We start from the raw sequence: 24073 nt of genomic DNA on the forward strand, positions 1-24073 counted from the left end.
GGTCCCCGCCGCTCGCCGGGCGGGAACCAGACCAGGATGCCTGCTGAAATCATTCAGCAGGCATCCCGTGCCAACGCCTGAGGGGGTCCTGAGACCAATTCAGACCGTCGATCTACGATGATTTCGGGTCATACGGGTCTCCGGTGACAGTGAAAATAAGTGGGTCGGGGCTGTCCAAGACACCCCTGATCCCCCTGAAGGGATAGGATTGAGGTGGCAGGGGTGCCACCCCTCCTATCCCTGCTATTGGTCGGTCAGAAGTGACCAACCAATAGCAGATCGGGGGCGGGGAAGTTTAAAGTTCAGTTCTCCAGCTCTGCCCACCCACGGTAGTCCGGGCAGAGTGGGGGAACTGTGCTGGGACTGGCGCTGGAGGTCACTTACCAGCGGCAATTGGCGGCAGGCGGTGGCAGGTGGCGATCCTCTCCCTGGTGCGGCGATCCTGCTGACTACGGAAGGTGGTGAGTTGTTGCCTAGCAACATCTGGAGGGCTACAGTTTGGAGACCACTATACAGTGGTCTCTAAACTGTAGCCCTCCAGATGTTGCAAAACTACAACTCCCAGCATGCCCAGACAGCTGTTTGTTGTTCATGCATGCTGGGATTTGTAGTTTTGCAATATTTGGAGGGCTACCATTTAGAGATCACTGTGCAGTGGTCTCTAAACTGTGGCCCTCTAGATCTTGAAAAACTACAACTCCTAGCATGCCCACACAGAAGTTTGCTGTTTGGGCATGCTGGGATTTGTAGTTTTGCAACATCTGGAAGGCCACAGTTTGGAGATCACTGTGCAGTGGTTTATAAACTGAGGCCCTCTAAATCTGGCAAAACTACAACACCCAGCATGCACAAACAGCAAACAGTTGTCTCGGCATGCTGGGAGCTGTAGTTGCGTGACTCCAGCTATTGCATAACTACATCTCCCAGCATGCCATTCGGCGATCAGTACATGCTGGGAGTTGTAGTTTTGCAACAGCTGGAGGCACACTGGTTGGAAAATACTGAGATAAGTAACAGAACCCAAATCAAGGTTTTCCAACCAGTGTGCCTCCAGCTGTTGCAGAGTTGTAGTTTTGCAACAGCTGGAGGTTTGCCAATTTTTGGGGGGCTTTTTTTTCCTTTTACCCCTTATGAAAAGGAAAAGTTTGGGTCTACACCAGCATGTTAGTGTAAAAAAATAAAACATTTTACACTAACATGCTGGTGTTGCCCCATACTTTTCATTTTCATAAGAGGTAAAAGGAAAAAAAGACCCCCAAAATTTGTAACGTAATTTCTCCTGAGTACGGAAATACCCCATATATGGACATAAAATATGTGGACATAATATGTGGACATAATTATGTGGACATAAAATTATCTGCAGGCACACAACAAGGCTCAGGAGTGAGAGCGCACTATGTACATTTGAGGCCTAAATTGGTGATTTGCAGAGGGGTGGCTGATTTTACAGCAGTTCTGACATAAATGCAAAAAATTGAATACCCACGTGTGACCCTATTTTGGAACCTACACCCCTCACGGAACGTAACAAGGGGTATAGCTAGCCTTAACATCGTACAGGTGTTTGACGAATTTGACGAAAGTCGGATGGGAAAATGAAAAAAAAAAATAATTTCTGTGAAATGCTGGTGTTACCTTACATTTTTCATTTTCACAAGGAAAAATAGGAAATAAGCCCCCCCAAATTTATAACAACATTTCTTCTGAGTAAGAACATACTGCATATGTGGATGTAAAGTGCTCTGCGGGCAAACTACAATGCCCAGAAGAGAGGGAGCACCATTGGGCTTATGGAGAGAAAATGTGTCCAGAATTGAAGGCCACGTGTGTTTACAAAGCCCCCATGGTGCCAGAACAATGGACCCCCCAATTATGACCCCATTTTGGAAACTACACCCCTCATGTAATATATTAAGGGGTACAGTGAGCAGTTATGCCACACAGGTGTCTGACAGATTTTTGGAACAGTGGTCTGTGAAAATGAAAAATGGACCCCCTATTAAATTCTGTGAGGAGTGTAGTTTCCAAAATGGGGTCACATGGCCCCCCAATAAACGCACATGGCCCCCCAACTTCCATTCCAAACAAATTCTCTTTCCAAAAGCTCAATGGCGCTCCTCCTCTTCTGAGCATTGTAGTTCGCCCGCAGAGCACTTTACATCCACATATGGGGTATTTCCATACTCAGAAGAAATGGTGTTACAAATTTTGGGGGGCTTTTTTTCCTATTACCCCTTGTTAAAATGTAAAAATTGGGGAAAAAACTGCGTTTTAGTGAAGAATTTTTTTTTTTCATTTACACATCCAACTTTAACGAAAAGTCAAAAATCAAACACCTGTGGGTGTTAAGGCTCATTGTACCCCTTGTTACGTTCCTTGAGGGGTGTGGTATCCAAAATAGTATGCCATGTGGGTTGTTGGTTTTTTTTTTGTTTTTTTGCTGTTCTGGCACCATGGGGGCTTCCTAAATGGGACATGGTCCCCAAAAACCATTTCAGCAAAATTTTCTTTTCAAAAGCCAAATGTGACTTCTTCTCTTCTGAGCATTGTAGTTCGGCCGCAAATTATTTTACATCCACACATGGGGTATTTCCATGCACCGAAGAAATGGGGTTACAAATTTTGGGGGGCATTTTCTCCCATTACCCTATGTAAAAATGGTAAATTTGGGGGGGAAAAACTGCACTTTAGTGAAAAAAATATTTCATTTATTAAGGCTGTGTTAAGGCTCACTGGACCCCTTGTTACATGCCTTGAGGGGTGTAGTTTCCAAAATGGTATTCCATGTGGGGTTTTATTTATTAATTAATTTTTTTGCTGTTATGGCACCTTAGGGGCTTCCTAAATGTGACATGCTTCCCAAAAACCATTTCAGCAAAGTTCACTCTCCAAAATCCCATTGTCACTCCTTCCCTTCTGAGCCCTGTAGTGCACCCACAGAGCACTTTACATCCACATATGAGGTATTTCCTTAAAATTGGGTTACAAATTTTAGGGGGCTTTTTCTCCTATTACTCCTTGTAAAAATTCACAAACTGGGTCTACAAGAACATGAGAGTGTAAAAAATGAAGATTAAGAATTTTCGTGAAAATTTTGAAAATTGCTGCTGAACTTTGAAGCCCTCTGATGTCTTCAAAAAGTAAAAACATGTCAACTTTATGATGCAAACATAAAGTAGACATATTGTATATGTGAATCAATATATCATTCATTTGGAATGTCTATTTTCCTTACAAGCAGAGAGTTTAAAAGTTAGAAAAAATTTAATTAATTTTTCACCAAGAAAGGATGCAAGTATCCCAGAGTTATTAATGCTCAAATTGACAGTGGTCAGATGTGAAAAAAATGCTTTGGTCCTTAAAGGGGTACTCCTGTGGAAAACTTTTTTTTATTTTTTTAAATCAACTGGTGCCAGAAAGTTAAACAGATTTGTAAATTACTTTTATTAAAAAATCTTAATCCTTCCAGTACTTATTAGCTGCTGAATACTACAGAGGAAATTATTATTATTATTATCACGAACACAGTGCTCTCTGCTAACATCTCTATCCATTTTAGGAACTGTCCAGAGCAACATTTGTTTACTATGGGGATTTTCTCCTACTCTGGACAGTTCTTAAAATAGACAGATATGTCAGCAGAGAGCACTGTGTTCGTGATGTCAGCAGAGAGCTCTGTCTTCCAAAAAGAAAATAATTTCCTCTGTTGTATTCAGCAGCTAATAAGTACTGGAAGGATTAAAAGTAATTTACAAATCTGTTTAACTTTCTGGCACCAGTTGATAAAAAAAAAAAAAAAAAAAAGTTCTCCACCCCTTTAAGGTCATAATGGGCTGTGTCCTTAAGGGGTTAAATCACTAAATGATATCATATTTGTAATATAAGATTACATTATTTTCTTCCTTTGTATTTGTTTTATTTTCACAGCGTATCTGTCACAGTTATGGAGGAGATTTAAGCTCCATCCATAACCTCAAAACAAATACTAGTCTGAAAAGATTTGTGTGGAGATGTAGTACAAATGTCAACTTTGTTTGGATTGGTGTTTGGAAAAGAAATACAGTAAGTACAGAGAATTTCCATGTGTATTTGTGTTTTCTTCCATATAATTATTTCTTTGAGGTCCGATAGGGACTGAGGACCCTTAACGTGGGTGGCAAGCTTACCTATTTTGGCCAAAATATCAACTAATACCTCATGTTTATTATGTCTATCATGACTAGAATGTTTTTTTAGGATGTAATCTGGCCTTGTGATGCTGGGGGATCCTGGAGTGCCAGTGCTTTGTATAGTGCACATAAAGGATTGTTATTGAATAGTATAGGCATATAGGCTTGTATAACTAATGGGTTGTTAGCCAGCAACATGCACTACAAGTTAACATGTAACTGGCACCCCTTATATGCCTTATCTATGCCTTAACCCCCCCCCCCCCCCCCCTCCTTTATGAGTTGCAGGTGTGTGAGGGAACAGCATAGGACAAAGGCAATGGGAGAACAGGGACTGCACCCGGGCCATGCCAACTGATGGTTGTGTCTGAGGAACCCACCGACTGTTGACTGGGGGTGTCAGATGTCACTTGTGATGAAGTAGATGACCGAGTTAACCAGTCAATGACAGCAGATGGGTTACTGGTCGAGACATGACCGCTAGCTGATACCAGGAGCTCAGGCCTCTTGCTGCGACTCCTGCTGCCACTTGCCCCTAGTCTGCTGTGACCTCTACCTGCGCCTGATGAATTTAGGCCTCTGCCACTCCTCTGTGCAAGTCCTGGCACGTCTCTGCCTGACATACTTAGTGTGTATATGAGGGGAGTACAATACGGTCCACTACTCTTAAAACAGTATTTGTCTACAACACCAGCAGGTGTGTACTTTTGGCTGGCCTTTCACAGTATCTAGGGCCTTAAGACTTTAACAGGAACAAAATGATACACCACTTAGATGTACGTATGTGGTATGCACTTATGAGGGGAGTACAATGCGCTCCACTATGCTTAAAACAGTATTTGTCTACAACCCCAGCAGTTGTGTACTTTTGGCTGGCCTTTCACAGTATCTAGGCCCTTAAAACTTTAACAGGAACAAAATGGTACACCACGTAGATGTATGCACAGGTTTCATTTAATAGAGGACAATACGCTTTTAGTGCTCTGCTCACCCTAACTGGCTGGCTACTTTTAGCTTTTCAGTTGTTGTACACACCAGTGCTGCAGCACACAGTCTCCGTTTACTACATCCAAAATTGCACTTTCTCTCTCAATCTCACTCCCTTACCTATCAGTGCTTCTAGGCTGGATTTGGGCTTGAGGTGAATCGATGCTGTATAAAAGCTTTTCTGTGCAACACGCACTGCTCTCTATCCCTCTCTCTCTCTCTACAATATAATGCTGATGTGAGTGGCTGTAAGGTAGCTGACGATTATATAGGGGTGACTGGCTGCTGATAGGCTGCATGCTACATGTGATTCAGGGTCATCCCGCCGACCCTTGTTCCCGCCTTCCCAGAATTCCTTGCCCCATGTCCTCACCTGTGGATCCAACAGTTTAGATGCCCCCTGTAGCCTGGACCGCACTAAATGGAGTTTAATGAAGCGATTTGCACGATCTAATTAGTTTGGATTCGCTCATCCCTTATTGGGATAATGGGGAAGATTTATCAAAACCTGTGCACATACCTTATGGGAATAAAAGGGTCAGGAACAGAAGAAAACCAATGTGAATGACTAAAAATGTAAAAACAGGAAGGCAGTAAACCATTAAAAATCTATAGGAAAAAAAAAATATTTGTCAAAACCAGATAAAAGCATCAAAACTGGAGACAGAGAGACATATTGCCAAAGAGAGTAAAACTAACCCCAATATGTTATTTAACCCCTTAACGACCACGGACGTAAATGTGCGTCCTGGTTTGGCGGGACTTCGCACACCAGGACGTACATTTACGTCCTGTGTATGACCGTGAGCATCGGAACGGTGCTCGCGTCATACAAGGCAGGTTCCAGCTGCTAGCAGCAGCCTGGGACCCGCCGGTAATGGCCGACATCCGCGATAGCGCGGATGTCCGCCATTAACCCCTCAGATGCCGTGATCAATACAGATCACGGGTTCCACAAAACCTACTTGGGGAATGAATCCCCTCAGGATTAACCCTGACTAGAAATCCCCCATAAAAATTAACTTTTAATTACGCTCATTAAAATAGTGTCCAAACTAGGAGGTTGCACATCTATTGCTTCTAATTAGCAGTGGTGTTTAAAATTATCAGTACTGTATCCAGTTAAATCCTATAATATCATACAAATGTCTGCCATGCAGACTATTGGTTTATCGTTACTATCTAGTGTACCACGGTGCCGTGCTGCAGCTTGGGCACTCGGTGTAATGACTAGAAAAGGTCTCTGGTACAGTCTGTGATTAAAACATTAATCCTCTCTTCTAAACGTTTTCGCCATTCTGAATGGCTTTCTCAAAGAAATGAGGCATGTCAGACTCACGAGTTTAGCAGATATTTATAGACTTACCAATTACCATAGCTGATTGTTCGGCGTTCTTCACAGCCAATCACACATCGTAGTATCTCTGATGTCACTCCCTTTCATGATGCCTCCCTAACCAATCAAATTGCGTCCTCAGCGCATGCCGTTAATCTTTTTATTTTCGGGCTGAAAATGAACTCTCTGCGCAAACTCAAGTTTCCGCGCAGGTCCGCAAACTTAGAGAAAAAGATGTGGATCTTTATATTGTGCTTTGCGCATGACCGAGTAACTACCATTATATTCGGACTTAGTTTATTTTTTAGTCCTTCAACTGCGCATGTTTTTGAACTTAGATTAATTCCTAAGCTTTTCCATTTACTGCGCATGATTTTAGACTTTGTCTCATTCCAAACTAATTCATGGCATTGCGCATGTTTTAAATCTTAGATTATTTTACAAATCAGGATCTTATTTCTTTCTTCTTAGATGGATTTTTATACGGTCATTTTTTACATATATATGAATTAGTTTATTGATTTTTATTTATTGTGCCACATTTATGTCATACCTTGTGATTTTATTGTCAATAATCTCATATTTACAGATTTATGATCACTGAGCCCACAGTAGAAGAGCTCTTGTCACCATACTTACAAGGTAAAGAACTCCATCTATTGAATGTGTATTAAACAAACATTTTTTATTTCATAGATAATCTTGAAACATAAATTGATTGGTATGTTGTTACTATTTTTTTATATTTCTTTATATTTTTTTATAGGGAGTATTTATAGATATTACGATTATCATTATAATATTCATTTTTTTATATTTTCTTTAATATGTAATAGTTAATAAATTCTTCGCTGCTGACTTTTTATATGTGTCCACTGCTCTTAGTACATTGATTATACATATATTAAATCATAAATCTCTATAATCAATCTAGGAATGCTGAAAAGGAAAAGTCTTCATTAAGTCCTCTAGGACTACGACTTTTTAATTTGTATATCCACCGTGTTTCTTCTCTCATCAGAATTTTGTCCACATCTCCTTTCCTTTCATTAAGTTTTATCTTCCTTAATCCCCAGAATTTTATTGCAAGGGGATCTTCTGAATGTATTCGACGCATGTGGTTTGCCACTGGCGTATCCGCTCCTGTACGGATCGTACTGATATGTTTCCCCACTCTCTTTCTGAACTCCTGAATCGTTTTCCCCACATATAGCTTTAAACAGGGGCATTGTGCAATATATATAACATTTTTTGTGCTACAGTTTACAAAATCCCAGATCTCATATTTTCTATTATCAATGGGATTAACAAAATCTTTTATTTTCGGTATGTATTTACAATTGCTGCAATGTCCACAGGGATATGATCCCTGTGGTTGTGAGGGAAGCCATGATATAGGTCTCTGTAGATCATTTTTTTGGTGACTGTGCACAAGTAGATCCCGTAGATTTTTCCCTCTACGATAAGTGAGGCTAGGTCTTAAGCCCACTTTGTCCTTTAACTCAGGGTCCATTGTTAAAACGTGCCAATGTTTCTTAAAGGCTTCATAAACTTTTTCTGAATATCCATCATACGTCCCTATGCATCTGATCTTATCATCAGTTTCCATCCGTGTATCTTGTCTACTAGCCAGTAGTTCTGTACGGTTTGATTTTTTAGCTCTATTAAATGCCTGACGCATGTATTTAGAGGGGTATCCTCTTTGGGTAAATTTTTTCATTAAGTTCTTACTCTCTACCATGAATTTTGATTCCTCAGAGCAATTCCGACGTGCCCTGAGGTACTGGCCCACTGGAATATTTCTTCTTAGGGAAGCAGGATGCCAGCTTTCCCAATGTAGGAAATTATTGGTCGCCGTTGGTTTGCGATAAATATTGGTCTGAATTTTGTTGTTTACGTCTATATATATTGTGATATCTAGAAAGTTTAGCTTTCTTCCTCCAAACTCAGAGGTAAATTTCATGCCTATCCTGTTATTATTCAATTTGGTTACAAATTCAGAGAACAAAGAAGGTGATCCATCCCAAAAAATTAAAACATCATCAATATACCTACCCCAAAATAAGATGTGCTTAGTGAATAAATTTAACTCTTCACCAAAAACAATAGTGCTCTACCACCACCCTAAAAATAAATTAGCATACGTAGGTGCACAAATCGTGCCCATTGCAGTTCCCTTTACTTGGTGGTAAAAGGTGCCACAAAATAAAAAATAATTGTGCGTAAGTACGAAAAGTAGTAATTGGGTGACAAAGGAATTGTGCTTATGAAAGTGTCTACTTCTTGTGTCTAAATAAGTAGTGATAGCTTCTGTGCCTAATTCGTGTTTGATATTACTATATAAATTCTCCACGTCAAGACTCACCAATTGTGTAGTGTCTGTGACTTCTAAATCATTAATTTTTGATACAGTGTCCTTAGTGTCTTTAAGGTAGGATGATAGGGAAGGTACAAAGAAGGTGAAGAAGAGGGTGAAATGAGGGTGGCTCCTCTTACTGATCTAAAACCACGATAAAAAATTTATCCATCTTTATTACAATATCCACAAATTTATACGTTTGTCAATTTGGTCACTAGTGATATACAGAAAATACGTCCCCAACACCACAAAACTAATAATAATTTAACTAAAGAAGAATCAAAAGCTCTAGATATACTGAGTAAAAATGAGACAATCACTATAAAACCATCCAATAAGGGAGGAAATATAGTGATATTAGACACAGATAAATACTGTGAAATGGTGTATAATATACTGGATGATAGAGACACGTACAATATATTATCTAGTGACCCAACAAATAATTACCTACAAGAATTGAGATTTTTGTTGTCCACTGCTCACTCTGAAGGCTTGATATCTGAAAGTGAAATGAAATATATATTAAACCCTAAACCCACCATTGCCACCATATACGCATTACCAAAAATGCACAAGGGGACGAGTCCCCTAAAGGGGAGACCCATTATTTCGGGGAACAATAATCTTACACAAGGAGCAAGTAACTATGTTGATAAAATATTGGCCCCCTTTGTACCTTCCCTATCATCCTACCTTAAAGACACTAAGGACACTGTATCAAAAATTAATGATTTAGAAGTCACAGACACTACACAATTGGTGAGTCTTGACGTGGAGAATTTATATAGTAATATCAAACACGAATTAGGCACAGAAGCTATCACTACTTATTTAGACACAAGAAGTAGACACTTTCATAAGCACAATTCCTTTGTCACCCAATTACTACTTTTCGTACTTACGCACAATTATTTTTTATTTTGTGGCACCTTTTACCACCAAGTAAAGGGAACTGCAATGGGCACGATTTGTGCACCTACGTATGCTAATTTATTTTTAGGGTGGTGGGAGAGCACTATTGTTTTTGGTGAAGAGTTTAATTTAATCACTAAGCACATCTTATTTTGGGGTAGGTATATTGATGATGTTTTAATTTTTTGGGATGGATCACCTTCTTTGTTCTCTGAATTTGTAACCAAATTGAATAATAACAGGATAGGCATGAAATTTACCTCTGAGTTTGGAGGAAGAAAGCTAAACTTTCTAGATATCACAATATATATAGACGGAAACAACAAAATTCAGACCAATATTTATCGCAAACCAACGGCGACCAATAATTTCCTACATTGGGAAAGCTGGCATCCTGCTTCCCTAAGAAGAAATATTCCAGTGGGCCAGTACCTCAGGGCACGTCGGAATTGCTCTGAGGAATCGAAATTCATGGTAGAGAGTAAGAACTTAATGAAAAAATTTACCCAAAGAGGATACCCCTCTAAATACATGCGTCAGGCATTTAATAGAGCTAAAAAATCAAACCGTACAGAACTACTGGCTAGTAGACAAGATACACGGATGGAAACTGATGATAAGATCAGATGCATAGGGACGTATGATGGATATTCAGAAAAAGTTTATGAAGCCTTTAACCCCTTAAGGACGCAGGACGTAAATGTACGTCCTGGTGAGGTGGTACTTAACGCACCAGGACGTACATTTACGTCCTAAGCATAACCGCGGGCATCGGAGTGATGCCCGTGTCATGCGCGGCTTATCCCGGCTGCTAATCGCAGCCAGGGACCCGCCGGCAATGGCCGACGCCCGCGATCTCACGGGCGTCCGCCATTAACCCCTCAGGTGCCGGGATCAATACAGATCCCGGCATCTGCGGTGGTTCGCGATTTAAATGAACGATCGGATCGCCCGCAGCGCTGCTGCGGGGATCCGATCATTCATAACGCCGCACGGAGGTCCCCTCTCCTTCCTCCGTGCGGCTCCCGGCGTCTCCTGCTCTGGTCTGTGATCGAGCAGACCAGAGCAGGAGATGACCGATAATACTGATCTGTTCTATGTCCTATACATAGAACAGATCAGTATTAGCAATCATGGTATTGCTATGAATAGTCCCCTATGGGGACTATTCAAGTGTAAAAAAAAATGTAAAAAAATGTAAAAGTAAAAGTAAAAAAAAGTGAAAAATCCCCTCCCCCAATAAAAAAGTAAAACGTCCGTTTTTTCCTATTTTACCCCCAAAAAGCGTAAAAAACATTTTTTATAGACATATTTGGTATCGCCGCGTGCGTAAATGTCCGAACTATTAAAATAAAATGTTAATGATCCCGTACGGTGAACGGCGTGAACGAAAAAAAATTTAAAAAGTCCAAAATTCCTACTTTTTTAATACATTTTATTAAAAAAAAATTATAAAAAATGTATTAAAAGTTTTTTATATGCAAATGTGGTATCAAAAAAAAGTACAGATCATGGCGCAAAAAATGAGCCCTCATACCGCTGCTTATACGGAAAAATAAAAAAGTTAGAGGTCATCAAAATAAAGGGATTATAAACGTACTGTCACGATGCCGGCTGGCAGGTAGTGGATCCTCTGTGCCAGAGAGGGATGGCGAGGACCGCGCTAGTGGACCGGTTCTAAGCCACTACAGGTTTTCACCAGAGCCCGCCGCAAAGCGGGATGGTCTTGCTGCGGCGGTAGTGACCAGGTCGTATCCACTAGCAACGGCTCACCTCTCTGGCTGCTGAAGATGCTGAAGATAGGCGAGGTACAAGGGAGTAGGCAGAAGCAAAGTCGGACGTAGCAGAAGGTCGGGGGCAGGCGGCAAGGATCGTAGTCAGGGGCAACGGCAGGAGGTCAGGAACACGGACTAGGAACAGACAAGGGAACGCTTTCACTAGGCACTAAGGCAACAAGATCCGGCCAGGGAGTGCAAGGGAGGAGACTAGATATAGGGAAGTGCACAGGTGGGAGCCAATTAAGCTAATTGGGAAGATTGGGCCAGGCACCATCATTGGTGCACTGGCCCTTTAAATCGCAGAGACCCGGCGCGCGCGCGCCCTAGGGAGCGGGGCCGCGCGCGCCGGGACAGGACCGAGGGAGAGCGAGTCAGGTACGGGGGCCGGGGTGCGCATCGCGAGCGGGCGCTATCCGCATCGCGAATCGCATCCCGGCTGAAGGCGGGACCGCAGCGCACCCGGTCAGTGGATCTGACCGGGGCGCTGCAACAACGAAGATGAGGCGAGCGCTCCGGGGAGGAACGGGGACCCGGAGCGCTCGGCGTAACAGTACCCCCCCCCTTGGGTCTCCCCCTCTTCTTGGGGCCAAAGAACCTGAGGAAAAAAAACTCAATTTTTCCGTGATGAGGTCCGATGCAAATTAGGAGGGGTTCTGTGTGGAAACGTACGAGACAGTCCAATCTTTTATTGTAAAAACAATAGATGTAGAGGGGTCTGGCGAGACTGGTCACAGGAACGTAGAACCTGTTGATGAGAGAGGCCAAAAAAAATTTTCCTGCAGATCCGGAATCCAAGAAGAGCATAGTAGAGAAGGAGAAGGTAGAGGCAGATATCCGCACAGGCACAGTAAGGCGTGGAGAAGCAGAGTTGACATCAAGAACTGTGTCACCTTTGTGCGGAGTCAGCGTACGTCTTTCCAGGCGGGGAGGACGGATAGGACAATCCTTCAGGAAGTGTTCGGTACCGGCATAGTACAGGCAAAGATTCTCCATGCGGCGTCGTGTCCTCTCTTGAGGTGTCAAGCGAGACCGGTCAACTTGCATAGCCTCCGCGGCGGGAAGCACAGGAACAGATTGCAGAGGACCAGAGGAGAGAGGAGCCGGGGAGAAAAAACGCTTCGTGCGAACAAAGTCCATATCCAGGCGGAGCTCCAGACGCCATCCGGAAGAACGCATGTCAATGCGAGTGGCAAGGTGAATGAGTTCATGTAGGTCAGCAGGAGTCTCTCGTGCGGCCAGAACATCTTTAATGTTGCTGGATAGGCCTTTTTTAAAGGTCGCGCAGAGAACCTCACTATTCCAGGACAACTCGTAAGCAAGAGCACGGAACTGAATGGCGTACTCGCCAACGGAAGAAACACCCTGGGCCAGGTTCAGCAGGGCAATCTCGGCTGAAGAAGCTCGGGCAGGTTCCTCAAAGACACTTCGAATTTCCGAGAAGAAGGAGTGTACAGAGGCAGTGACGGGGTCATTGCGGTCCCAGAGCGGTGCGGCCCATGACAGGGCTTTTCCAGACAGAAGGCAGACTACGAAAGCCACCTTAGACCTTTCAGTAGGAAACTGGTCCGACATCATCTCCAAGTGCTGGGAACATTGCGAAAGAAAGCCACGGCAATACTTAGAGTCCCCATTAAATTTGTCCGGCAAGGACAGGCAGAGGCTAGGAGTGGCCACTCGCTGCGGAGGAGGTGCAGGAGCTGGCGGAGGAGAAGATTGCTGGAGAAGTTGCGACTGAAGTTGGTGCGAAATGGTGGACATTTCCGACAGCTGACGGGTTAGAAGGGCGATCTGTCGGGCTTGCTGGGCGGCCACCGTGGTGAGGTCAGCGACAACTGACAGAGGAACTTCAGCGGGATCCATGGCCGGATCTACTGTCACGATGCCGGCTGGCAGGTAGTGGATCCTCTGTGCCAGAGAGGGATTGGCGTGGACCGTGCTAGTGGACCGGTTCTAAGCCACTACTGGTTTTCACCAGAGCCCGCCGCAAAGCGGGATGGTCTTGCTGCGGCGGTAGTGACCAGGTCGTATCCACTAGCAACGGCTCACCTCTCTGGCTGCTGAAGATGCTGAAGATAGGCGAGGTACAAGGGAGTAGGCAGAAGCAAAGTCGGACGTAGCAGAAGGTCGGGGGCAGGCGGCAAGGATCGTAGTCAGGGGCAACGGCAGGAGGTCAGGAACACGGACTAGGAACAGACAAGGGAACGCTTTCACTAGGCACTAAGGCAACAAGATCCGGCCAGGGAGTGCAAGGGAGGAGACTAGATATAGGGAAGTGCACAGGTGGGAGCCAATTAAGCTAATTGGGAAGATTGGGCCAGGCACCATCATTGGTGCACTGGCCCTTTAAATCGCAGAGACCCGGCGCGCGCGCGCCCTAGGGAGCGGGGCCGCGCGCGCCGGGACAGGACCGAGGGAGAGCGAGTCAGGTACGGGGGCCGGGGTGCGCATCGCGAGCGGGCGCTATCCGCATCGCGAATCGCATCCCGGCTGAAGGCGGGACCGCAGCGCACCCGGTCAGTGGATCTGACCGGGGCGCTGCAACAACGAAGATGAGGCGAGCGCTCCGGGGAGGAACGGGGACCCGGAGCGCTCGGCGTAACACGTACTAATTTGGTTAAAAAGTTTGTGATTTTTTTTAAGCGCAACAATAATATAAAAGTATATAATAATGGGTATCATTTTAATCGTATTGACCCTCAGAATAAAGAACACACGTCATTTTTACCATAAATTGTACGGCGTGAAAACAAAACCTTCCAAAATTAGCAAAATTGCGTTTTTCGTTTTAATTTCCCCACAAAAATAGTGTTTTTTGGTTGCGCCATACATTTTATGATATAATGAGAGATGTCATTACAAAGGACAACTGGTCGCGCAAAAAACAAGCCCTCATACTAGTCTGTGGATGAAAATATAAAAGAGTTATGATTTTTAGAAGGCGAGGAGGAAAAAATGAAAACGTAAAAATTAAATTGTCTGAGTCCTTAAGGCCAAAATGGGCTGAGTCCTTAAGGGGTTAAGAAACATTGGCACGTTTTAACAATGGACCCTGAGTTAAAGGACAAAGTGGGCTTAAGACCTAGCCTCACTTATCGTAGAGGGAAAAATCTACGGGATCTACTTGTGCACAGTCACCAAAAAAATGATCTACAGAGACCTATATCATGGCTTCCCTCACAACCACAGGGATCATATCCCTGTGGACATTGCAGCAATTGTAAATACATACCGAAAATAAAAGATTTTGTTAATCCCATTGATAATAGAAAATATGAGATCTGGGATTTTGTAAACTGTAGCACAAAAAATGTTATAGATATTGCACAATGCCCCTGTTTAAAGCTATATGTGGGGAAAACGATTCAGGAGTTCAGAAAGAGAGTGGGGAAACATATCAGTACGATCCGTACAGGAGCGGATACGCCAGTGGCAAACCACATGCGTCGAATACATTCAGAAGATCCCCTTGCAATAAAATTCTGGGGATTAAGGAAGATAAAACTTAATGAAAGGAAAGGAGATGTGGACAAAATTCTGATGAGAGAAGAAACACGGTGGATATACAAATTAAAAAGTCGTAGTCCTAGAGGACTTAATGAAGACTTTTCCTTTTCAGCATTCCTAGATTGATTATAGAGATTTATGATTTAATATATGTATAATCAATGTACTAAGAGCAGTGGACACATATAAAAAGTCAGCAGCGAAGAATTTATTAACTATTACATATTAAAGAAAATATAAAAAAATGAATATTATAATGATAATCGTAATATCTATAAATACTCCCTATAAAAAATATAAAGAAATATAAAAAAATAGTAACAACATACCAATCAATTTATGTTTCAAGATTATCTATGAAATAAAAAATGTTTGTTTAATACACATTCAATAGATGGAGTTCTTTACCTTGTAAGTATGGTGACAAGAGCTCTTCTACTGTGGGCTCAGTGATCATAAATCTGTAAATATGAGATTATTGACAATAAAATCACAAGGTATGACATAAATGTGGCACAATAAATAAAAATCAATAAACTAATTCATATATATGTAAAAAATGACCGTATAAAAATCCATCTAAGAAGAAAGAAATAAGATCCTGATTTGTAAAATAATCTAAGATTTAAAACATGCGCAATGCCATGAATTAGTTTGGAATGAGACAAAGTCTAAAATCATGCGCAGTAAATGGAAAAGCTTAGGAATTAATCTAAGTTCAAAAACATGCACAGTTGAAGGACTAAAAAATAAACTAAGTCCGAATATAATGGTAGTTACTCGGTCATGCGCAAAGCACAATATAAAGATCCACATCTTTTTCTCTAAGTTTGCGGACCTGCGCGGAAACTTGAGTTTGCGCAGAGAGTTCATTTTCAGCCCGAAAATAAAAAGATTAACGGCATGCGCTGAGGACGCAATTTGATTGGTTAGGGAGGCATCATGAAAGGGAGTGACATCAGAGATACTACGATGTGTGATTGGCTGTGAAGAACGCCGAACAATCAGCTATGGTAATTGGTAAGTCTATAAATATCTGCTAAACTCGTGAGTCTGACATGCCTCATTTCTTTGAGAAAGCCATTCAGAATGGCGAAAACGTTTAGAAGAGAGGATTAATGTTTTAATCACAGACTGTACCAGAGACCTTTTCTAGTCAGTACACCGAGTGCCCAAGCTGCAGCACGGCATCGTGGTACACTAGATAGTAACGATAAACCAATAGTCTGCATGGCAGACATTTGTATGATATTATAGGATTTAACTGGATACAGTACTGATAATTTTAAACACCACTGCTAATTAGAAGCAATAGATGTGCAACCTCCTAGTTTGGACACTATTTTAATGAGCATAATTAAAAGTTAATTTTTATGGGGGATTTCTAGTCAGGGTTAATCCTGAGGGGATTCATTCCCCAAGTAGGTTTTGTGGAACTTAAATTGGCGATCCAATCATCCAGCATGGCAGCCGGAGGTCCCCTCACCTGGCTCCGGCCGTCTCCCGGTGTCTTCTGCTCCGGTCTGAGATCGAGCAGACCAGAGCAGAAGATCATGATAATACTGATCGGTGCTATGTCCTATGCATAGCACTGAACAGTATTAGAAATCAAATGAATGCTATAGATAGTCCCCTATGGGGACATAAAAAGTGTAAAAAAAAAGTTGAAAAATGTAAAAATAAAAAGTAAAAAAAAGTGAAAAATCCCCTCCCCCAATAAAAATTTTTATTGTTGGTTTATCCCATTTTACCCCCCAAAAAGGGTAATTTAAAAAAAATAAACATATTTGGTATTGACGCGTGCGTAAATGTCCGAACTATCAAAATATAATGTTAAGGATCCTGTACGGTGAATAGCGTAAATGTAAAAAATTTAAAAAGTCCAAAAATGCTGCTTTTTTCACATTTTATTCAAAAAGTTTTATATATGCAAATGTGGTATCGATAAACAGTGCATATGACAGCACAAAGAATGAGCCCTCATACCGCCCTATATACAGAAAAATGAAAAAGTTATAGGTGGTCAAAATAGGGCGATTTTAGATTACTGATTTTGTACAAAAAGTTTTAGATTATTTTTAAGCGGTACAAAAATATAAAAGTATCTAGCCATGGGTATCATTTTAATCGTATTGACCCACAGAATAAAGAACACGTCATTTTTACTGTAAAGTGTACAGTGTGAAAACAAAACCCTCCAAAATTTAATTTACATTTTTTAGGGATCCACCGTACATTTTATGATAAAATGAGAGGTTTCATTACAAAGTATAATTGGTCACGCAAAAACAAGCCCTTATAAGGGTCTCTAGATGAAAATATAAAAGAGTTATGGATTTTAGAAGGCAACGAGGAAAAAACTAAAATGCAAAAATAAAATTGGCCTGGTCCTTAGGGTTAAAATGGGCTTGGTCCTTAAGGGATTAATGACATAAATAGTAAAAAGGTGTTCGGGGTTAAAAAAAAAAGTACCAGATTTTCAGGTTGTTTTTAAAAAAAATTCACATATACGTAAAAGTGGTACCAATAGAAACTACAGATCATAATGCAAAAAAGGGGAAAAACAAGAAAGTTATAGGAGTCAGAATAACTATTTTGTTAAAAAGTTAGACTTTTTTTTAAAGGTAGTTCAATAGATAATTGTAGAATAGAGATAACAATTTTAAGATTATTGCATAAAAGAACCTCTTTCCTCCCAAAACAAGATTACAATATTTTTTCTGTTCAATATCCCCACAAAAATCTTACTGCGCCGTACATTTTATAGTAAAATAATAGATATTATTACAAAATAAAAATGTTTGCACAAAAAACAAGCCCTCATATGGCTTTGTGAATGGAAAAATAAAAGAGAGATATGCCTCTGAAAAGACAAGGAGAAAAAATGAAAACGCAAAAAATAAAAGGGTTAGCCAGCAATAGAAAAATAGAGCTAACTTCTTTAAAAATAAAACACTTCCCATTTGTCTTTAGGTTGGGTGGGGTTCTGCAGCTCAGTTCCATTGAAATGGATGGAGCCAAGTTGTAATGCCACACACAACCTGGGGACAGACATGGAGCTGTTTTAAAAAGAAATCATCTCTGTTTTTCTATTCCTGGATAACCCCTTTAAAATGATCCGTGTCCTCAAGGCCAAAATGGGCTGTGTCCTTAAAGGGTTAATGGGACCACATGAACAATCCAGCAATCACTAGTGAGGCATGGCTACACAATTGATTAAGCATTGCAAAGGGTCAGCATGATCAGCGATGCTTTCCATTGGCTCGTGAAAAAGGACTTTTTTTTAGTGTAGGTTCACACCTATCTGATGCCATTATATGTGTTATACATCAACAAATGTTTACCAAATACATTTGTATCCAGGAGGAGTGAACTTAGCCTAAGATACTAAAATGAGTTTCCATGGGGCGGATTTGTTGCAGATTTTAAATATGGATTTGTGGAATTTTTAATCTGCCGCATATCGGTTTTAAAAATGTTTTACTAATTTTCCCCTTTAAGTAAAATGGTGAAACCCCTTTATTTTTACTTTCTTTTTTTTTTACATAATCCACAGTATGTACCACAGCTAATATGTACCAAATTCGCTCCATAATCCCCACAATTTCAATGTGGAATTGCCTTTATGCAGCAAATCCAACCCATGTGAACTTACCCTTCAAGTTGCTAAAATTTACGTCATTCAAAATAGGGAGTATTGGATTATATGTCAAATTCATAGACAAGCCAGCACTGTTTGGCCCATTAGAAAACAATCTATTTATCATATTTCCCATTTTATAACACTGTTTACTTTTTCTCTCCCAAACTTAACTTATTCTTAGAGTTCTCCATATCGAAACATTGACGGAAGTACTCTGGATTATACCAATTGGGCAGAAGGACTATGCAGAAACTATGGACAATGGTGTGCTGCCATGAATATACACAGTAAGTACAGTAGAACATCAGCATTACAACGGTATTATTTTAAATGCATAGATTTATGATCTGTATTTTATTTATTTTTTGTGTGATAAAAAAACAAAGAAAAGAGCCTATGATTTTCCAAAATAAGTGTTTTTACTTCTATTTTCTCTTAGGGTAGGTTCACACCATGTTTTTGCAATACAGTTTTTTATCAGGTTTTTGATAAAAAAAACTGGATTCCTCAAAACCTGACTAAACTATCAAAACGTGTGTACAAAGTTTTATCTGTATACAGTTGAAAACCGTATATGGTTTGAAAAATGATGTCCGGTTGCATCCGTTTTTTAAGAAAAAAAACGTATACATTTTGAACTTTTCACTCCATTATGAATAAAGTTTCACTTGATTGATTGAAATTCCAAGAAAAAAACTGTGCAAAGTCAAAAACCGTATGGTAAAAACTGGATGGAACCGTACACACATACAGTTCTTTACGGTTCCCATTGTCTCCCATGTTAAAAAAAAAAATGTATACGGGTCAATACGGTTTTTCACCTGGACCAAAAACCGTGGTAGGCCACGGTTTTCTGTCCAGAAAAAAAAAGTAAAAAACCGTGTGTTTGAAAAACGGAGACAACCGTATAAAATATGGTGCATACGGTTTTGAATGGAAAGTCTATGGCCACGGTTTGCTGTATGGTTGCATATGTTTTTTTTTTGTTTGTTTTTTACGTATCCAAAAACTGTATAGAAAAATCGTGATGTGAACCCACCCTTATAGAGCATGTTCCTCAAATTTGTTTTAATCGAAATTTCACTACCCCATCCCTAAGTATTGTATTGTATTTTTATGACATTTCTGGAAAATTATTGATTTTGATAATTTAACAAGGGCACTCCATGTTGTCTAATGGAAATTTGTACCAGCTGTCAACGCAATTTATGTAGAAACTGTTATCACTACTATTTTGTGTACACAGCTCCTAATATATAAGCATAGTTTAAAGGGTACTACCGTGGAAAACTTTTTTTTTTTTTTTTTTTAAATCAACTGGTGCCAGAAAGTTAAACAGATTTGTAAATTACTTCTATTTAAAAATCTTAATCCTTCCAGTACTTTTTAGGGGCTATATACTACAGAGGAAATGCTTATCTTTTTAGATTTCTCTGATGTCATGACCACAGTGCCCTCTAGTGACCTCTGCTGTCCATTTTAAGAACAGGAGAAAATCCTAATAGCAAACATATGCTGCTCCAGACAGTACCTAAATTAGACAGCAGAGGTCAGCAGAGAGCACTATGGTCATGACATCAGAGAAATCTAAAAAGATAAGCATTTCCTCTGTAGTATATAGCCCTTAAAAAGTACTGGAAGGATTAAGATTTTTAAATAGAAGTCATTTACAAATCTGTTTAACCAGTTGATTAAAAAAAAAAAAAGTTTTCCACGGTAGTACCCCTTTAAGGACTAGAAACAAACCTTACGTGGTGTAGTACGGTAAGATCCTGCTCTTACCATATCTGTTCCTCTTCTACTGTCCTCTTCTAGCCTAACTCCATTTTTTTTTACCTTTCAGCCGGCAGGTGGCGGTCAGTAAACTGCAATACTCAACTGCCATATCTTTGCACTTATAAATAATAAACAGAGCTCATCGCCCTTTATTCCTCCGCTTTAAATGATTCTAACTCTGAAGACGTATAAATAAATATTTTTGCACGAACAGATGTTCGATCACTAGCACAATCTTGGAATACAAAGTCTCTGGCTTCGCTTTATTATTTCATGCACTATTCATGTTCCAACGACCTATTTTTCTGCCATGTAGCTTATAATAAAAGTATAATCAATTCTCATGAATTTGGAAGTGTTGTGATTTCCTTTATTATTGTATAACATTTATGGCTGACAATACAGACTATTTCGTTTGGTTTTGCTGGCACGTTCATTTGGCCCCATGTCCTAATGTTGGAGCAGTGCCAGGACGTCAGGAATATCCCGCTGGATCCGGGATGGTTGGGAGGTATGGAAACACCGTTCCTGCTGTGGAAAAAGTCTCAGGAGTCGAGTCCTGAATGTTACTATCCTGAGTAAGATGGGACTTTTTGGTTACATTTTATGCCTTTGCTTGGAAGGCCTCCCATTCTTATTCTGCTAGGTCCACACTGAAACAAACAAGATGGCCGCCCTTCCTACAGCCCATAATGCAAGGGCCAGACCTGCAGGGCTGGAGCCCTGGGATCGTCCAACATAAAATTCCTGTTTGTAGCCAGCTTTAGTTCTCTGCAGTGTCAAGAAGAGTGAGATCAAACCTTACGCAAAGTAACAGAGAAGCAATTGTCCATAGTAACCAGTCAGATTCCAGCTTTCAGATCAGCTGCTCTTCTGTTCCTTTGCAAAATGGCCGACTTCAAAATGGCCACCATGGTCACCACCCATCTTGAAAAGTTTCCCCCCTCACATATACTAATGTGCCACAAACAGGAAGTTAATATCACCAACCATTCCCATTTTATTAAGGTGTATCCATATAAATGGCCCACCCTGTATCTACACACAGAGGTATACCTGGTGCTCCCTGCGCCCGTGGTGAAGTGCTGCATGAGCACCTGTATCATAAGCCCCACACTTCCCCTCAAAAAGTTAATTATATACTGTGTCCTCCCCCTGTATGGATTAGATGCTGTCAGTAGATTAGACATGCAACATGCCGCATTAGGATGTAATACATGATGTAATAATAGTAATTCTCTCCTGTGACCCCAGGTCCCCAGACCATACTTAAAGCGCAACTGTCATGGATATTGTACCCCCAGACTAATACCATGATAGTATAGATGATAACACTTGGAATGCAGCTACACCTTTGGCTGCTCTTTATCACACTTTATCAGCCAGAAAAGTTTTATCGAGCGGTCAGCAACAGTCAGATAGGCGTGGCCGGGGGTTTCGCAATGCCCTACCTCCACCACGCCTATCCCCTGTAAGTGAGCACTGGGACCCCTGTGGGATTGACACACAGGTCCCTAGCGCAAGCGGCCCCGATTTTCATGATGTGCGGGTTGTGACTCCACTGAGCCTTTACATATTATGTGCACCTTTATGATTTACGGTGCCTGATCCCCTTTCTTCTTTCTTCTCCTGGTGCCGGGGCCACACTGCTTCTGCTTTCACTAGAGGCAGAGAGCTTGCATGCTCCCTGCCTCTAGCACTGCAAAGGTGCTGGTGGCAGACAACGGGAGTGAGCACTCTCTCAGAGATCAGGTGCATGGCGCTGGTGGCAGACAACGGGAGTAAACGCTTTCTCAGAGATCAGGTGCATGGCGCTGGTGGCAGACAACGGGAGTGAGCGCTTTCTCAGAGATCAGGTGCATGGCGCTGGTGGCAGACAACGGGAGTGAGCGCTTTCTCAGAGATCAGGTGCATGGCGCTGGTGGCAGACAACGGGAGTGAGCGCTTTCTCAGAGATCAGGTGCATGGCGCTGGTGGCAGACAACGGGAGTGAGCGCTTTCTCAGAGATCAGGTGCATGGCGCTGGTGGCAGACAACGGGAGTGAGCGTTTTCTCAGAGATCAGGTGCATGGCGCTGGTGGCAGACAACTGGAGTGAGCTCTTTCTCAGAGATCAGGTGCATGGCGCTGGTGGCAGACAACGGGAGTGAGCGCTTTCTCAGAGATCAGGTGCATGGCGCTGGTGGCAGACAATGGGAGTGAGCGCTTTCTCAGAGATCAGGTGCATGGTGCTGGTGGCAGACAATGGGAGTGAGCGCTTTCTCAGAGAGACAGGTGCATGGCGCTGGTGGCAGACAACGGGAGTGAGCGCTTTCTCTGAGATCAGGTGCATGGCGCTGGTGGCAGACAACGGGAGTGAGCGCTTTCTCAGAGAGACAGGTGCATGGCGCTGGTGGCAGACAACAGGAGTGAGCGCTTTCTCAGAGAGAAAGTGCTCACTCCCGTTGTCTGCCACCAGCGCTGTGCGCATGTGCAGTGCTAGAGGCAGGGAGCGAGCTGGCTCTCTGCCTCTAGTAAAAGCAGAATCAGCGCGTCTCTGGCACCAGAAGAAAGAACAGGACTGTATATCATAAAGGTGCACATAATGAAAATCAGGGAGCTTGTGCTGGGGACCTGTGTGTGAATCACACAGTGGTCCCAGCGCTCACTTACAGGGGATAGTCATGGCAGAGGTGGGGCATTGCGAACCCCCGGCCACACCTATCTGACTGTTGCTGACCGCATGATAAAACTATTTTCTGGCTGATAAAGTGTGAAAAAGAGGTTAAGGACACTTGCATGTCCTGGCTGTCTGGTAATTGGCGCACCAGGACGTACATGTACGCCCTGAGTCCCATCCTGCACTCGCTTCATAGACCGCGGGTCTCAGCTGCTGCATGTATATATGTGAGCTGGCTACAAAAGTACTGCGTGTTACGAGACTCCGTGTGATTGATGACAGTGCTGCAGAAGTGAGGGGTAGTGGTGGTGGAATAATATATAGTCTCTTTGAGCATACAGAGAGCGATCCGGGGAGGTGTCTGACCTCAGGATGCTATGGTGACAGGTAAGAAGGGGAAAGGAAAAGATTCTCCTGACAGAACATGCCCCCGTTTGTTGCGGTGCATTGCGGTACTGTATGCCACTACTGACAGATTACCTGCCGAAGCAGAGCAGCCCGGTGGCTGAGCCGGTACCGAACCACCCACCCCCCGCAAGTACTATAACCAGCACACGATTAGAAACTGCACCACCCTCCCCACAACAGAGCCAAACGTGCTTCCCCCCCCCCTCCCTCCCCGCCAGTACCGCTGACAAGAACCAGCCTCCCCCTACCCATTTTCAAAACAACCAAATTAGGCCGGCTGAATTGATAGCCCAGCAGGAGTGGTGCGGACCGGAGGCCGAGGCGGGTTGCAAAAGACGGGTAAGTGCGGCAGTGCTGCAAAGCAGATGAGCCGCCACTGACCTCACCACCGACCCCCGTGTGACTTACCAGCTAGCCGAAGCTAGTAAGCCTGGGACAGGCTGGCTGGGAACGCTGCCGGGCACCGAAACACTCACCCACAACGATGTCCCCGAACTTCCGGTCAGCTGACGTCTCGTGAAGAACCTGCGGGGTGAT

At 42.3% G+C, this 24073-nt stretch overlaps 1 protein-coding gene and 1 long non-coding RNA gene across 3 annotated transcripts in view; one reads left to right on the top strand and one right to left on the bottom strand.

Moving 5' to 3' along the window:
* Nucleotides 1-20537, bottom strand: part of LOC130282871 (uncharacterized) — a 35276-nt gene extending 14739 nt beyond the window's left edge. Inside the window, exons 1-3 of one of the 2 annotated variants that reach the window (XR_008846542.1) lie at nt 20477-20537; nt 15460-15512; nt 9309-9356 (exon numbers count right to left, since the gene is read on the bottom strand). This is a non-coding gene — a long non-coding RNA (uncharacterized LOC130282871). Of the gene's footprint in view, nt 1-9304; nt 9357-15459; nt 15513-20476 lie in introns of both variants that reach the window. The other variant, XR_008846541.1, reaches the window with a different exon arrangement.
* The window catches only part of LOC130282868 (C-type isolectin Sp-CL4-like), a 29109-nt gene extending 8317 nt beyond the window's left edge, over nt 1-20792 (top strand). Inside the window, exons 3-5 of the mRNA XM_056531747.1 lie at nt 3931-4065; nt 18876-18981; nt 20538-20792. Coding sequence (XP_056387722.1) covers nt 3931-4065; nt 18876-18981; nt 20538-20599 — 303 coding nt within the window. The 3' untranslated portion in view covers nt 20600-20792. The remainder of the gene's footprint in view (nt 1-3930; nt 4066-18875; nt 18982-20537) is intronic.
* Nucleotides 20793-24073: the final 3281 nt, after the last annotated feature.

This window comes from Hyla sarda, chromosome 7 (genome assembly GCF_029499605.1).
Source record: "Hyla sarda isolate aHylSar1 chromosome 7, aHylSar1.hap1, whole genome shotgun sequence".
NCBI classification, from domain to species: domain Eukaryota; kingdom Metazoa; phylum Chordata; class Amphibia; order Anura; family Hylidae; genus Hyla; species Hyla sarda.